The 17,500-nt window shown below is 23.9% G+C and overlaps 8 protein-coding genes across 8 annotated transcripts in view; 1 reads left to right on the plus strand and 7 right to left on the minus strand.

The window, feature by feature from the left end:
* The window catches only part of qtrt1 (queuine tRNA-ribosyltransferase), a gene marked incomplete at both ends in the record, with an annotated part of 1,344 nt that extends 518 nt beyond the window's left edge, over nt 1–826 (minus strand). Inside the window, one exon of the mRNA XM_629934.1 lies at nt 1–826. This exon is cut by the window's left edge and continues 518 nt beyond it. Within this exon, the coding sequence (XP_629936.1) occupies nt 1–826 (826 nt within the window).
* Nucleotides 827–1,685: 859 nt separating this feature from the next.
* DDB_G0291850 (hypothetical protein) lies at nt 1,686–1,996 on the minus strand (the record flags this gene model as incomplete). The annotated part of the gene is made up of 3 exons (XM_629935.1): nt 1,686–1,717; nt 1,757–1,818; nt 1,902–1,996. The coding sequence occupies 3 exons, from the start codon at nt 1,994–1,996 to the stop codon at nt 1,686–1,688; spliced, it is 189 nt and encodes a 62-aa protein (XP_629937.1).
* Nucleotides 1,997–2,093: 97 nt separating this feature from the next.
* Nucleotides 2,094–3,482, plus strand: ddx6 (DEAD/DEAH box helicase; the record flags this gene model as incomplete). The annotated part of the gene is made up of 2 exons (XM_629936.1): nt 2,094–2,143; nt 2,261–3,482. 2 exons carry the CDS (start codon nt 2,094–2,096, stop codon nt 3,480–3,482), a joined length of 1,272 nt encoding a protein of 423 aa, XP_629938.1.
* Nucleotides 3,483–4,509: 1,027 nt separating this feature from the next.
* On the minus strand, nt 4,510–5,809 carry DDB_G0291852 (UPF0551 family protein; the record flags this gene model as incomplete). Its single annotated transcript, XM_629937.1, has 3 exons — nt 4,510–5,139; nt 5,219–5,402; nt 5,553–5,809. 3 exons carry the CDS (start codon nt 5,807–5,809, stop codon nt 4,510–4,512), a joined length of 1,071 nt encoding a protein of 356 aa, XP_629939.1.
* A 655-nt stretch (nt 5,810–6,464) lies between these two features.
* Nucleotides 6,465–9,509, minus strand: DDB_G0291806 (hypothetical protein; the record flags this gene model as incomplete). The annotated part of the gene is made up of 2 exons (XM_629938.1): nt 6,465–8,902; nt 9,077–9,509. 2 exons carry the CDS (start codon nt 9,507–9,509, stop codon nt 6,465–6,467), a joined length of 2,871 nt encoding a protein of 956 aa, XP_629940.1.
* Nucleotides 9,510–9,797: 288 nt separating this feature from the next.
* DDB_G0291808 (hypothetical protein) lies at nt 9,798–12,374 on the minus strand (the record flags this gene model as incomplete). The annotated part of the gene is made up of 1 exon (XM_629939.1): nt 9,798–12,374. One exon carries the CDS (start codon nt 12,372–12,374, stop codon nt 9,798–9,800), a length of 2,577 nt encoding a protein of 858 aa, XP_629941.1.
* Nucleotides 12,375–13,063: 689 nt separating this feature from the next.
* DDB_G0291810 (hypothetical protein) lies at nt 13,064–15,238 on the minus strand (the record flags this gene model as incomplete). The annotated part of the gene is made up of 3 exons (XM_629940.1): nt 13,064–13,116; nt 13,231–14,673; nt 14,761–15,238. 3 exons carry the CDS (start codon nt 15,236–15,238, stop codon nt 13,064–13,066), a joined length of 1,974 nt encoding a protein of 657 aa, XP_629942.1.
* A 512-nt stretch (nt 15,239–15,750) lies between these two features.
* The window catches only part of DDB_G0291854 (hypothetical protein), a gene marked incomplete at both ends in the record, with an annotated part of 2,093 nt that continues 343 nt past the window's right edge, over nt 15,751–17,500 (minus strand). The window contains 2 exons of the mRNA XM_629941.1: nt 15,751–16,818; nt 16,890–17,500. The exon at nt 16,890–17,500 is cut by the window's right edge and continues 343 nt beyond it. Coding sequence (XP_629943.1) covers nt 15,751–16,818; nt 16,890–17,500 — 1,679 coding nt within the window. The remainder of the gene's footprint in view (nt 16,819–16,889) is intronic.

Consider the following 17,500-nt stretch of genomic DNA (forward strand, 5'->3'; position numbering starts at 1 on the left):
CGCCAATGGCATAGCCAGGGAACTCTCTTGCCATCAACCCCTCCATGCAGATATCACGCAATCTCGAGTCGAGGCCGCCCTGAACGATGGCGAAAATATTTTGAGTGTCTGGCTTCTTATGAGCTTTAATGCAACGATCGATCCAACGCAATGTTCTATACATCGCTTGTTCCACTCTTGGTCCGACAGTAGTACTACTAACGACGTCGTCCAATGCCATCATAATATCAGCACCAATTGAATTTTGGATACCCATTGACAGTTCGGGTGTGAGTACCATGGTCGAACCATCGTGTGGTGACTGGAATTGCACACCCTGCTCAGTGATTTCTGCAAGTTGTAATAATGATACCATTTGAAAACCACCTGAATCTGTTAACATTGCACGTGGGTAATTCATAAACTTGTGCAAGCCGCCCACCGAGTCCATAACCTCTGGTCCTGGACGATGTCCCAAATGATATGTGTTTCCCAAAACCACCCCACAATTCAAATCAACCAATTGCTGTGATGTCAATCCCTTCACTGTGCCTTGTGTACCCACTGGCATAAACATTGGTGTTGAACATTGGTGATGTGGTAATGTTAATTTAGCAGCTCTTGCTTTTCCCCATTTACCAACGATTTCAAATTGTAATGGTGGTATGACTCCCTCGCCTGTTGGTGTTGGATATTTCACTCCTGATATAACAATATCCTCTTCAGTTTTAACATAAACATCATTTATATCTGTACTATTATTTTTACTATATTTATTTTGATCATCATTATTATTATTATTTATATTTGTTGTTTTTATATTTTGTTCATCAATTGTGGTTGTCATATTTTTTTTTTTTTTTTTAGTTTTTTTTAGTTTTTTTAAATTATTTTTTTTTTTTTTTATTTTTAAATATCGTTTTTTCTGCCAATTGAAAAAATTAGTTTTTTATTTTTTTTTTTTTTTTTTTTTTTTTTTTGAATTTTTTTTTTTTTTTTTGAATTTTTTTTTTTTTTATTTTTTTTTTTTTTTTTTTAATTTTTTTTTTTTTTTTTTTTTTTTTTTTTTTTTTTTTTTTTCTCTTTGTTGTTCACCTCATAATAAAAATAATAATAATTTAAAACATCACAATATATATACCCGTATATATTTACAAAAGGTTTGTTTTTCTTTTATTTCACTTTATGTCACTTTTTTTTTTGTTTTATATTTTTATTTAATTTTTTTTTTTTTTTTCAGGGAAAAAAAAAAATAAAATAAAAATTAAATAAAATAAATAAAAATAATATACTGCCTTTAAATTATTCATTTGCTCGCCTATATAATCATTTTTCACTTTTTTTTTTTTTTTTATATTTTTATTTTATTTTATTTTTTTGTTTTAAACTTCATTTCTTTCATTATTTTATTTTATTTATTTTTATTTTTTTTTTTTTTTTTCTGATCACACAAAATTTCCTTATAAAATCCCATTTTTATTTTTATTTTTTTTTTTAATTATTATTTTTAAAAATTTCAGTGTGATCATCATTTTTTTTTTTTTTTAAAAAAAAATAAAATAAAAAAAAAAATAAATAAAAATGAAAAAAAAAAAAAAAATTAAAAATTTATTAAAAAAGATAACAACCACAAACTTTTCTTTTTTTTTTTTCTTCACTTTTTTTTTTTTTTTTTCTCTTCTCACATGCCATCACACCACACAAATTTATTTTATTAAAACTAAACTTAAACTAGTAACTAACAAAAAAAAAAAAAAAAAAAAAAAAAAAAAAAAACCTTTACCTATAAAAAATAAAATTTTCATTGAACAAAAAAAGCCATTTTTATTTTTCAAAAATCTTTTAAAAATAGAATTAAATTTTAAAAAATAAAATCAAAAAAAAAAAAAAAAAAAAAAAAAAAATCAATTTAGTAAATATACAACAAACCTTTGTAAAGAAATATAAAAAAACCCTTGTAGATAGTAATAATAAACCCCCAAAAATAATAATAATAAAAAAAACCAAATTCATTCATTTTTCAATTTTATAAAATTAAAAATCAAAATATATAATAATTATAAACCAAAGAATAAAATAAAAAAAAACATATAATACAAAAAAAAAACATAGTAATGAATAGTCAACAAAATAAATTACCACAACAACCACAACAACCACCAAGGTAAATAATTGAAAAACATCCCCTCTCTCTCCCCTCTTTCATATATTAATATATATATATATATATTAATAACAAATTCATTTAAATTTTTTATTTTTTTTATTATTATTTTTATAGTTCAATTGTTGACGACGATAATTGGAAATCACAATTAAAATTACCACCAAGAGATGAAAGAAGACAAACAGAAGATGTTACAGCAACAGAAGGTAATGATTTTGATGATTTACATTTGAAGAGAGATTTACTTAGAGGTATTTTTGAGAAAGGATATGTAAAGCCATCACCAATTCAAGAGAAGGCAATTCCAATTGCATTAGCAGGTAGAGATATTATGGCACGTGCAAAGAATGGTACAGGTAAGACAGCATCATTTTTAATTCCAGCATTAGAGAAAACAGATCCAACCAAGGATGTCATTCAAGTATTGATATTGGTACCAACCAGAGAGTTGGCCTTACAAACCAGTCAAGTATGTAAGGAGTTGGGTAAATATATGAACGTTCAAGTTATGGCATCCACTGGTGGTACATCTCTCAAGGATGATATTATGCGTTTGTATAATCCAGTACATATTTTAGTGGCCACTCCAGGAAGAGTTCTTGATTTGGCTCAAAAGAATGTTGCAAATCTCTCCAATTGTCACACAATGATCATGGATGAAGCCGATAAACTATTGTCACAAGAATTCCAACCATTGGTAGAACAATTGATCAATTTCCTCCCACAACAACGTCAAATCCTCTTGTTTTCTGCCACTTTTCCCGTCACTGTAAAGAGTTTCAAAGAACACTACCTTCAACAAGCCTTTGAAATCAATCTTATGGAAGAGTTGACCTTGAAAGGTGTCACCCAATATTACGCCTTTGTCGAGGAACGTCAAAAGATTCATTGTCTCAATACTCTCTTCTCAAAGTTACAAATCAATCAATCCATCATCTTTTGTAACTCTGTCAATCGTGTAGAGTTATTGGCAAAGAAAATCACTGAACTCGGTTACAGTTGTTTCTTTATTCATGCTAAAATGGTTCAAGCTCATCGTAATCGTGTTTTCCATGACTTTAGAAATGGCGCTTGTCGTAATCTCGTCTCCTCTGATCTCTTCACTCGTGGTATCGATATTCAAGACGTTAATGTTGTCATCAATTTCGATTTCCCAAAACATTCTGAAACTTATCTCCATCGTATTGGTCGTTCAGGTCGTTTCGGTCATCTCGGTTTAGCCATTAATCTCATCACCTATGAAGATCGTTTCTCACTCTACAAAATTGAACAAGAATTAGGTACTGAAATTAAACCAATTCCACCAGTTATTGATAAATCTTTATATGCTGCTTAAAAAAAAAAAAAAAAAACTAAAAAATAATAATAATAATAATAATAATAATAATAATAATAATAATAATAATAATAATAATAAATCACAATCAAAAAAAAAAAAAAAAAAAAATACAAAAAAAAAAAAAAAATTCACATGACAAAACAAATAATAATAACTTACTAAAATTACTATAAAATAATCATATACAATCAAAATGATAAAATTAAAATCAAAAAAAAAAAAAGAAAAAGAAAAAAAAAACTAGAAAAAAAAAAAAAAAAAAAAAAAAAAAGGAAAAAAAAAAAAAAAAAAAAAAAAAACCTATAATCACTTTCCATATCAATACCTCAAATTATTCAACAACCAATTTTAAAAAAAAAAAATTCGAGACTTCTTGCTTACTTTTTTTTATCGATTAAAACGCAACAAACACCAATCAACCCCACACCTTTAACTATTACCTTATCAATAATATGATAAACCCACATATGACAATAACTTAAATCCACCATAACAGAACCAAAAATGAAAAGTCTTATTCAAAATTGAATCAAAAAGAGGTACATTAATCCCCCACAATCATATAATCAATCAATCAACCAACACCCAAAAAAAAAAAAAAAAAAAAAACCTAATCACAAAAAAAAAAAAAAAAAAATTATTTATATAATTTGTTCTTTTTTAAGATATTTATTTTATTTTGTATAAACAGCACACAATAATTAAAACCAACAATGTTATAAAAAGTATTATAATTTTTAATCAAATTATAATCATTTCCTTTTAATCTAATTATAACATTTGCATGCGCATAATCATACAAATAATATAAAAAAAAATAATAATAAAATAATAAAAAAAAAAAAACAAAAAAAAGACAAAACACCAAACAATAAATAAATTCAAAAAAACAAAACAAAAAAACATATCTTAAGAAATAAGATTAAGAATTTCTTTATTTTTTTTATTTTTATTTTTCTTCTTTTAATATCTATATTTTATATTTATTTTTATTTCTTTAATAATAATTATTCTTTGTCAGATTTTAAAATTGTTTAAAGAATTTATTTTTATAAAGTTTGATTAATAAAAGTGGGTGTTGTTGAGTATTTGGAAATTCGAAAATATTGAAATCAGCCTTTCTTAAACGTTCTAAAAAGTCTTCAACAACAGAGACTGATAAGAAAGCTTCAGTTGCAGGGTGTGGTATTTTACCTCTAAATTGTTTAGCTTTATCTAAATGTAATTTTGCACAACTTGCCATTTCATAGATTGCATTTTGTAATTTTTCAATTTGAGGATCACCACGATATAATGATTCAACATTTATACCATACTTTGTGGTTAATGAAACTGGTATATAAGTTTTTCTTGAAGCAAGATGATAAACTGTACCACGAATTAATACCATTATACCAATTGCTTTACCTAAATGAGATGCACAATGTTCAACATCATGATTACCTTTTACACCTAATCCTTCCAATGTCAATAACATTAATGATGAATGAATATCATCTGCATATTGCTCCAATTCTTCCATATCTTTAATTTGAACTTGTTGATTATCTTTTTCTCTTCTATTTAATATCTTTATAAACCATGTTTTTGTTAATTTCTTTTCTTTAATAACTTGTGCTAATACTCTTGTTAATGGTTGATCATAAACTTTACCCTATTTTAATTATTATTAATATTATTAATATTATTTATATTTTTAATTATATATATTTATATAATCATTTAATAATTACATTATAGATATTGTTAATTGCGTCTTTCCAAAATGATAATCTTAATCTTGATATTTTTTCAGATTTTGGTGAATGATCATTTGCAACAGTTTCAATATTGAATGCTCTAATTGCATATGCTACTCTTCTTGCAATTGGATCACTAATTAATAAACTATTAATATAATTCTCTTTATCACAGGTTCTATTTATTTAATAATATAAAATGAGAATCGTTAGTATTTGGAAATTGAGAGAAAGAATAAAAAAAAAAAAAAAAAAACAGAAAACGAAAAAAAAAAAAAAATAAAATATAAAAAACCCCCTGTCTCCCACCCCTTTTTTTTCAACATACTTTATTCTTTCAAAAACAAAATTATAATCGGCATTACCAGCCAAATCTGAAACATCGATAGATTTTGATGATGGTGATGCTATATTATCTTTATTTGAAATAGTTTCTGCTTTTTTTTCTACAGATTCTTTTATTGTATTATTTGTTGATGTTGAAAATAATCTAATATTACTATTAATTATAACATTTCTATTTATTAATTTAACATTTGAATTTTTTAATGAATTAAATAAGATTCTACCACTATTTCTAATCATTTTAATATCTCTTTTATTTTGAAAATGACTAAAAATAAAAAAAAAATAAAAAAAAAAAAAAAAAATAAAAAATTTGGCTTTATAAAAAAAAAAAAAACAAAAAGAAATGAAAATATTTTCATTGTTTTTAATTTTATTTTTTATTTTTTTTATTTTTTTTTTTTTTAAAACAATGATTTAAATATTGATTTGGTTTATTTATTATGTATACCAAATCAATATTTAAATCATTGTTTTAAAAAAAAAAAAAAAAAAAAAATATGTATATTTATAATAAATAGAATACTCAAAAAAATACACAAAACAATAAAAAATATAAAAAAAATGAATGTAATAATTTTTTATTTTTTTTATTTATTTTTATTTTTGAATGCGTCTGGCACCAACCAAATGATAGAGAAAGAAAAGATTTTTCAATATCATTATTGTTAATGCCAATTATTGGAGATTTTAATTAATTTTTATTTTTTTAAAAAGCAACAAACAATAAATAACAATAGAAATTTTGTCAAAAGTTCATAAAAATTTAAAATCAAAGTCAAAAAACAAAAAAAAAATTATTTAATTAATAAACCCTAAAATTTTTTATTTATTTATTGTTTATTTATTTACATTATTTACAAATTTATTATTATGATTTTTATTTTATATTTTTTTATTCACCAAATACCAATTTTGAAATTTTTTGGCTGGAATCAATTCTTTCGTAATTTCCATAATTTTTGGAAGCCGATAAAGGATAACTTTTTCTCTTTTTTGATTGTTTTGTTGGTGTTTCAACAATTGGTTCAATGATTACACTAATTTCTATATCTTCAAGTTTGATTTCACCATTTTCAGATTCTCTCTGTTTATATTCTGGACTGCAATTATATTTTGAAGGAGTATAATTACTATTATTCTTGTTATTACTTATATTTATAAAATTGTTAATATCAATACTTAATAACTTGTTTGGTGTTATATTTTTTAATGGCGTTTGAGTTTGCTGCTGTTGTTGTGGTGATAATCTTAGTCTATGTGGTGTTTGTCTTAGTAATGGTAATTGAGGTGTCTTTTGGATTGGTGATTGGTTTGGTGTTTTTGGTTGTGTTTGTTTTGGTGTCTTTTGGATTGGTGATTGATTTGGTGTTTTTGGTTGTTGTTCTTTTGGTGTTTGTTTTGGTGTCTTTTGAATTGGTGATTGGATTGGTGTTTTTGGTTGTTGTTGTTGTTCTTCTTCTGGTGTTTGTTTTGGTGTCTTTTGAGTTGGTGATTGATTTGGTGTTTTTGGTTGTTGTTCTTCTGGTGTTTGTTTTGGTGTCTTTTGAATTGGTGATTGATTTGGTGTTTTTGGTTGTTGTTCTGGTGTTTGTTTTGGTGTCTTTTGGATTGGTGATTGAATTGATGTTTTTGGTGGTTGTTGTTGTTGTTGTTCTGGTGTTTGTTTTGGTGCCTTTTGAATTGGTGATTGAATTGGTGTTTTTGGTTGTTGTTCAAGTGTTTTTGGTTGTTCAGATATTTGTGGTTGAGGTTGTTTTGGTGTTTGTGGTTGTTGATGATTTGAAAGAGGTAAAATAATTGGTGATAGGGATTGGTTTAATTTTGGTAGTTTTAAAGGTTGCGATAGTGATTGTTGTTTTTGTTGTTGCTGTTTTTTAATCTTTTGTTTTTTTGGAGTATTATAGATTTCTTTTTCTTGATCACTAAATTCATCGTCATCATCGTCATCATCATTACAGTCGTAAACACTAAAATCATATTTACGAGAAGGTTTTGGAGAGATTAATGGTGTTTGACTTGTTCTGAAGCCACCAGATTTCTTTATTGAAGAGTTTACTTTTAATGGTGAGAAAGCGAATTGTTGATTTAATGAAGTTGGTGATTGAGTTTGTGTTGTAGTTGTTGTTGTTGTTGTTGTTATTTTACTTGAGAATCTATTATAAATATTTAAATGTGAAGGTGATGAATGTACCTTTGAAATTGTTCTTTTAGTTGGTGATCTTGAGAATGGATCTTTAATTAATGGTAATTTAATACCACTACCACTACCACCATCACCACCACCACCACCAATAAAATCATTTTCATCAAATAAATTTAATAATGGTGATTTAAATAATGGTGTTGCAGAGTTATTACCACTACTACTATTTGTAGAAGACAATAGAGGTCTTTTAATTGGTGTTTTAAATACTTGATTATCATCAATATCATCATTGCTTATATTACTAAGATTTAATGATGATGAAGATGATGTTTCACTATCAAAACTTGTATTTAAACTTGTATTGGTACTGTTGTTGTTATTTTCATTATTATTATTATTATTATTATTATTATTATTATTATTATTATTAGTCAATATGACCTTAATGATTTGATCAACTGGCCAAACCTTATTATTTAATTTTAATGATTTATTGGTATCATTTTTATTATTATTATTATCTATATCTTTTTCATTATTGTTATTATTATTATTATTATTATTATTATTATTATTATTATTATTATTATTATTATTATTATTATTATTATTATTATTATTGTTATTATTAATTAATTGAATAGTCATAAAATTTTGAATTATATTAATTTTACAAGTTGAAGTAGTATTTGAGGAAGCAAATTGATTTAATGCAATTTGTGTACATTTTGTATTTGATAAATAAATGGTTGATAAAGAAGGGAATTGAAGAAATATTGGTAATGATTGATTTGAAATAAAAGAATTTGATAGATTAATTATTGATAAACTTTGAAATGGTTGAATTGAAATTGAACCACCATGATTGTAATTGTTTAATTGATTTTGAAATTGTGTACAAATGGAATGATCTGTGAATGGAACGTTTCTAGCTACCAATTCTTTTAGTCTACTTAGTACCATTAGATATTTAAATGCTTGGTCATTTAAATTCAAATTATTCGATATATCCAATTGTTCAAGTCTTGTCATAAAACCAATATACTTTAATGATCTATTGGTAATTCTACAACAATTTGATATATCCAATTCTGTTAACTTTGGTAACCCTTTTAAATATTTTATACCTTTATCTTCTAATTTATTTGAATTTGATAAATTTAAAAATCTAATTGTTTTAATTCCTTTTAAAAATAAAAATAAAAATAAAAATAAAAATAAAATATATTAATATATAAAGTAAAAGTGAATGAATATTATATATATATATATATATATATATATATATATATATATATATATATATATATATATATATATATATATATATATATATACATATTTAGGTATAAACTTACTTGAAATGTTTAAACAATGATTATTTGAAACAAAATTTGATTTTAAATCTAAAAATGTTATAAAATGAAGAGGTATTGATAATGAAAGTTGATAAAGTATATCAACACTTAATTTATTTCTTTCAATTAATGCTTTAATTAATGTGTTATAAAATTTAATTTTATTATTATTATTATTTTTATTATTTTTATTTTTAGTTATTGTAGAGATTTCATATAATTTTGAAAGTGGTGCATCTTCACTTCTATTAATACTTTCAAAACTATTGTCATTATAATATTCTTCATCATCATCATCTTCACCATTTTCATTATCATTTAAATTATTATTATTATTATTATTATAATCTGTGATATTTTCTAAAAAATATTCATCATTAGTTTTTACAAATGAATTGATTCTATCTAAACAGAGATTAAATAATGAATTCATTATTGCTTTATGAACTTTTTTTTTAATTAAAATTAAAATAAAAAAATAAAAAAAAAAAATTATTTTTATTTTTTTGTGAAAAAATAAGAAAAAAGAAAAAAAAAAAAAAAAAAAAAGAAAAAAAGTGGCGCCAATTAAAAAAGTTGTTTATAATAATTTTAAAATATTTGGCGCCAAAGTAAGATTTTTAAAATGTTAAAAAATAAAATTAAAATATATTTTTTTATTTTTGTTGTTTTTGTTTTTGTTTTTGTTTTTGTTTTTGTTTTTGTTTTTTTTTATAATATATTATTTAATAAAATCAATTAAAAAATTAATTTTAAATTCTTTTAATAAAAATGAATTATTATAAACAACATTATTTTTAATATAAACATTATTTGGAATTGTAAAACCATTTTTAATTGCATTACAAATTAAATCTTTAAATTGATTTAACATAAAATCAACGATTTCCAAATTTGTATTATCAATAGCTATAACAAATAATTGGAATAATTCTTTTTCACAATCAGTATAAACCCAAATGAAATTTTTAGTTAAATATTTTAAAATTTCTAAATTTCCATTATAAACTGAAACTAAAAAGAATTTTCTAATCTCTGATATAATACCTTGAGAGATTGAAGTCATTCTCGAACCTGGTATAAACAAGTGTGATAATAAATGTGAAACAATTTCAATTTCACCTCTTTTAATAATATAATCTAGTAAGGAATAAACCACTAAATTTAATCCATGTTTTTTAATTAATTGATCAATTATTAATTTCTTATTCAAAATATATTCAACAACATTGCAATCACCATTACCATATTGATAAATACAAATTAAGACATCAACAATCTCGGATTTATATCTATTATTATTAATATAATCAGGTCTATTATTTAATAAATAATGAATTTGTTTCAATTGATTTATTTTTAAAATATTTGATGGTGTGGAATATGAAAATTTAAAAGAATTTCTTGAATTTTTATGAGTATTTTCAACCAACCATATGAAATCATCAATTGATAAATCCACTGGTAAATTATTCCAAATGTCTTGTATTATCGTATCGGTTTGTCTATCGGTATGATAATCTGTGAAATCATTCCAATTTGAAAAAATGAATTTTGAAGAATTTAATAATTTCACGGTATCAATACCATAGATAATAAAAGATAAATTAACCAATGATGTACTAATACACATTTGATATTCCTTTGGATAACTATTTTTAAAATGAAATGCTAAATGTGGTTGATATTTTAAAAATTTATGAAACAATTGTTGAATTTGTAAATCCACTGTAATGATTTCATTTTTATCATTTATCCTTTGTTTTATTGGGAATTTCTTAAACAATAAATCAAATACTTTTGGTGACTGGATTTTAATTGAAATTTTATTAACATCAAATACATTGAAAAATTTATATAGGTTACCACAACTACCTTTACCAATTAATAAATCAACAACTAATTGTAAATAATTGAAATTATCAATATTTATACAATAAAGTATAGTTTGAGTATTTATTAAATATTTTTGATATTTATCAGTTATTTCATTTTTTGAATATTCACAAACTGCTTTCAAGAAATCTAATTGTTTTTCTTCTTCTTGTGGACAATATTCAAATATTTTAAATTGGACATTCTTTGAACATTTATGATTGAAACATGATACTTCACCATTTTTTAATATTAAATCTTCCTTTTTAAAAATACCAAATCTATAAGATTTAAATAATAATGGTGATAAATTTGGTGAAATAAAAGATAGTCCTGTTGATGACAAGGATTGATGATGAAAGTATTTAGATTTATAAAATAAAAAACTTTCAAACATACATTTTTCACCTTTTTTTCTATTAAAAATAATTAACATATTATATAATTTTCTAATCATATCATTTGATGATGGGAATTTATAAATTTCTAATTTTAAATTATTTTCATCATCATCATTAAAACAAAGTTTACATTTAATTTCATCCAATTCTTCAACTGATAATAATATATATTTTTCATTTAATAATTGTTCAACCATAATTGAATTTTCACCTTTTAATTCATTTCTAATTAATGTTACATTTTCAATATTTGTTTGAAAATCATTAATATATTCTTGAATATATGATTTTAAATAAATTATTGAATAACAACAATCCAATATTAATTTTAAAGGTTGTCTATAAATTTGAAAACTAAATAATCTACCACATGATAATAAAAGTGGATTGTTTTGTTGAATTTTTAATTTATTAATAAAGAAATCCAATGATTTACTTAAATCTTCATCTAACGGATTTAAAATTATTTTTGTAAATAAATTACTAAGTTTATATGACCGGATTTCATTCTCTTTTAATGATAATAAATAAGCTGCAACTTGATATGACCCAATTTCAATTGAACTTTCAATTATACTATAATTAAATTGATGATTATACTCTTCAACCAATACTTGTATCAATGCAACATTATCAAATTCAATTGCAATCTTTTCCAAAAATGATGAATTCTTTTCAGTTGGTTTAAAATAATTTGGATAATTTAATAATAATTTTGAATAAAATATTTTATCATTTTTAAAATAATCAAATAAACATTTTTTTTTAATTTCTTTTAAAATTGATCCTTTAAATACTAAATAACTACCTTCAATCACTTTCCACCATAAAAGGTATTGATAATTAAAATTTAATAACCATTCAACTTCAATAATTTGATTATATTGAAAAACTCCAAATTTCATTGGTTCAATTATTTTAATATTTTTAAATATTAAATTTCTAATAAAACAATTTCTAAAAATAGACCAAAAATTATTTTCATTTTCTCCATTATCTTTATAATTTTTTTTATTATTCATTTTTTTTTTTTTTTTTTTTAATTATTTATTATTTTAAAAATAATAATAATATAAATAATAAAGATATATATATATGAAAGTTGAGAGTTTTGTTTTTACCCTTTATAATAATAATTATTTTTTTTTTTTGGTGTTTTTTTTTGGGGGCCAAGAATAAAAAATTAAAAAAAAAAAATTAACTTGCTATTATTATTATTATTATTAAAAAACAAAAATAAAAATTAAAAAATAAAAATAATAATGATGGATGTGTGTGGTATTATTACAATTTTTCTCAATAAATCAAAAAAATGCTTGTGGTGTGTTTTTTTTTTTTTTTTTTTCTAATTTGAGATATATGGGTTTTTTATTTTTTTTTTTTATTCAAAAATGTAAAATCAAACACAACCACCTTTTTTTTTTTTTTTAATTATTTTTATTATTTTTTTTTTTTATTTATTTGGGAGTTAAAAAAATAAGAATAGTAATTAGAAAATTATAAATCATTAGATCCGGATAAGACCTATTTTTTATTTTTTATTTTTTATTTTTTTTTTTTCAATATATTTTAAACTGAAGGTAATGGGAAAAATAATCTTTTTTTTATTTTAATTTTATTAAATTCCAAAAAAAAAAAAAAAATTAAAAATCAAGATACTTTTTTATTTGATTTTTTTTTTTATTTTTTTATTTTTTTATTTTTAATTTTTTTAATTAATTGTTGGTTTAACAACATTCTTTAAAACTCTTCTAATATCACGAACTAGGATTAAATTATTATTATTTTTTTTTTTTTTTAAAAAAAAGATTAGAAATTAGATCTTTGGATTTTTTTTTTTTTTTTTTTTTTTTTTAAATTTTACAAAAATATACTTACTTTTATGAGCAAAATGTTGAATATTAGTTTGTTTATTTTGTTTAAAATCAATTTGATAAGCCCAAGCACCAGATTTAACAGAACGAACATCAGTATATGGATTAGTTAACCATTCTTGATAAGCTTCTTCTACTACTTTACTAGCATCATTATCATAGTCATTCCAAGTTCCATGTAAATATTGCCATACTGGGACTTCCTTTGGTTTTTCAATTTCACCAGAAACTTCAACACCTAAACGGAAACGATGATCTAAAGCCAATAACCAAACGCAACAATTCTTTACATAACGACCAGTACCAGCGGAAAAGAATTGAGCAAACAATTTAGTGAAACCACTATCAATGACAACACGACCACAATTTGCGTCGACTTTAGTTGGATCGGTTGAACTGACCAACATGATTTTATTACCTTGGGAAGAGGAGGCTAAAACCTCCAATTTTCCATTGGCAGGGGTGATATCAGCGAATGAGGAGATGGTGACACCTTCGTAGAGATTAACGATACCACTGGTAACCAAATGGCTTGAGAAATGTTGTTTATCCAAACCATTACCAAGTGTAAGGTCTTGTTTACCTGGTTCGTTACCATCGGCAACTACACCATATAATCTCTTTGTCACCCAATTACCTTGTAAAATATATGGTGCATTGTCATTCCAAATGAATAAACCTTTACCAACCTTATGATATTCTTCAACTTTATCAGCAAACTCTTGTTCAGTTGTACTATTATCATTGACATAACCAGAGATAATCAATGCAATATCAGATTGTGGTAACTTGTTAATGAAATCCTTTTGAGTGAGTGCTTCAACGATTTGGAAACCTTTGGATTTCAAATCTTTAATACATTCAAGGTCTGATGCACTGTAGAATCTACCAATGAGGATTGTAAATTGTGTGAATGCACCTTCAACACCTAAATCATGTTCAACACCTTTTGGATTTGAATATTGATCAAGTTCAACATTGGTATTAATATGTGTACCTGCATTCTCTGTATAATAATGAACAATACTTGATCCTTTTTTAATTGGTTGAAAGAATGATGGTTGTTTCATTACTGATTTTGGTGGTGCAGTAGTGGCAGTGGTGGTAGTGGCGGTGGCAGTGGTAGCAGCAGCAGTGGTGGTGGTTGCAGCAGCAGTGGTGGTGGCTTTTTTAGTTGATTTCTTTGATTTTGGTTTAGCATTTGCTGCTCTTTTCTTTGGAGTACCATCTTCTTTTTCTTCATCAGTATCACCACCTTCATTTTCTTCTTCATCATCATCTGATTCACCTAATAAACCCAATGTCTTTGCTTTTTCCATTGCTTTCTTTTGCATGTATCTAACAAATTCATCCATTTCAATTGTACCATTACCATTTTCATCACATTCATTTAAAATTTTATCAATTCTTCTTGTTAATGGTCTTTTACCCATAGCACGAATAACAGCTAAAAATAAAAAAATACACATACACATATATTAGTATTTTTTTAAAAAAAAATAATAAATAAATAAAAAAATAAATAAATAATTACATTTTAATTCATCAGCACCAATAGTTTTACCATTTCTAGAGAATAATCTAAAAATCATTTCTAATTGTTGTTCAGTTGGACCAGTGTAATCATTACCAAGTAAATTAAATAAAGAAGCTTGTCTTTGTTTAGTATTTGAAATTAAATCTAAAGCTTCTCTAGCCTTCTTTCTAATTCTAGTTTCAATATATTTTGGTGGTTGAGTAGTATCAACTTCTTTTCTTTTATTGTTTGGTGGTGAGTTGGTTGAAACTGTTGTTGATGTAGTTGTGTTAGCAGCTGCAGTTGTAGTTTGACCATTTGATGATGTACTTTCAGTGGATGAAGTAGTTGGTGCAGTGGTTGTTGATGTTGAAGCTGAAGTATTATCAGTTGATGTTGATGTTGATGTTGATGTAGTATTAGTAGCAGTGTTAGTGGCTTCAGTTGCTACATCTGTGTTTGTGATTGATTCAATATTTTGTTGTTCTGTTGACATTTTTTTTTTTTTTTTTTTTTTTTTTTTTCAAAAATAAATTACTATTATCTGTTTATTTAAAAAAAAAAAATAACCGTTATGAAATTATATAATATATTTTTAGAATAAAGAGAAAAAAAAATAATGAAAATAAAAAAAAAAAAAATTATGAAAATAAAAAACAGTTAAGATATTTTTTTTTATGATTATAATAATATTCAAAAAAAAAAAAAAAAAAAAAAAAAAAAAAAAAAAAAATATTTTCAAAAAAATCATATTTTCCCAGAAACCAAGGGTTTTGTTTAAAATTTCAATAAAATAATTTTGGTTGGGGCTCAAAAATAATATTCTGGGTATTTTTTTTTTTTTTTTTTTTTTTTTTTTTTTTTTTTTTTTTTTTTTTTTTTTTTTTTTTTTTTTTTTTTTTTTTTAATCAATAGTTTATTGTTTACTTTATTTTTTTGCTTTTTTTTTATTTTTTTTATTTTTTTTTTATTTTTTTTCCAGGATTTTATATTATTTTCTTTTCTTTTTTATAGTTGATGAACAGTCGAAGATTTTTCTTCCTTTTTAGCGATAATTACAACTACACCATCCCTTTTACCAACGGTTGAAGCAGCTATTGGAGAGGATAATCTAATAACCTTTGAAAAATGACCTTCTTGAATATCAGTTTGTCTACAATTTACTTGAGTATTTGGTACAGAGATTTCTGAACCGTTTGGAATTTGAATAGTATCTGGTAATGAGATAATACCTTCTAAAATGATATCCATTTGATTGACAGTGATTTTTAAAGCATTTGGTTTATAGAATGGTATAAAAGCATAGATTATAAATGATTCACTAGTTTCAGTTACATTAACAGGAATACTATTCTGTTTAAAAAAGTTTACACAACTATTACCACCAATAGTATTATTTTGTTTGTTTATATTATTATTATTATTATTATTATTATTATTATTAATACCATTTTTCATATTATTATTATTATTATTGTCACATGTTGTTGTAGTTGTAGTATTTTTATTACCACCACCACCTATAATTGAATTTGAAAATACACTGCCACCACCACTATTTACACCAATACCATCTAATCCATTACCATCGGAAAACATTGAACCATTATTATTATTATTACTATTATTACTACTATTTGCTAATAAACTTAAAGCTGGTGATGGTGATGCTAAAGTACCCCCACCAATTGGGATCACTGTACCAGTTCCTCCAATGGTATAACTATTGTTCACTGCAAATTCACTATCATCAATAGTTGTGTAAGTTCTCTTATTTATTGATTTAATATCACGTAATTCACTTTCCCATCTTGCCAACTCATCATGAGTGAAAGCCCAATCTGGATGACTATTTTTAAAATCTACACCATAGTTTTTCTGTTGTAACTCACTACTATGAATAAATTCAATAAATGGTAACAATGATGCATACTTTATACATGTTAAAAATGCATCATGATTATTAAGTAAACCATTTGAAACATCATGATTCTTTCTCTTTTTTCTCTTTTTAACATCATTTTTTGATGTTGATCTTTCATTTTCTGCTGATGCAATATAATCTTTAATTGAACCCTATTATTATTTGAGTTTTTATTAATATATACATTACATTATTATTATTATTTTATAAAAAATATACATACTTCATCTAAATTTTGAAATATAAAAGTATAAACAGCACCACATAAATTTGCCATATCATTTGGTTGTTTATATCTTTTATCTAATGAAATTTTATTTGTATATAAAGAGAGTACAGTACTTCTTGGTACACTTGGATTCTTTTTACCTGGTACAACTCTAAAGTAGAAAGCGAGGAATGTCAATGCTTCCTTTTTCTTATCATCACCATTACCAATTTTAATATCTTGTGAAACTGGTCTAAGATTTCTTTGTTGAATTAATAATTGTGCTGTAAATACTGGTTGTTCCATTTGTAAATGATTATTTGAATATAGTGGTAAAACTACTGGTGGTGGTGGTGGTGGTTGTGGTGGTGTTGAATAATGATATTCAATAATTTCTTGTTGTTGTTGTTGTTGTTGAGTCGTATCAGTCGTAAATTGAGCTTGTAATGTTTCTTGTTGCTGTTGTTGTTGTTGTTGTGGTTGTTGTTCTTCTTCTTGATTTTCTTTTAATTCCTGCTGTTGCTGTTGTGGTTGTAGTTGTTGTTGATGTTGTGGTTGTTGTGAATTTTGTGAATGTTGTGATAATAAATCAGAGAAAGATGGTAGTGGTGATTCTACTGTTAGTT

This window comes from Dictyostelium discoideum, assembly GCF_000004695.1.
Source record: "Dictyostelium discoideum AX4 chromosome 6 chromosome, whole genome shotgun sequence".
In the NCBI taxonomy this organism is placed as follows: domain Eukaryota; phylum Evosea; class Eumycetozoa; order Dictyosteliales; family Dictyosteliaceae; genus Dictyostelium; species Dictyostelium discoideum.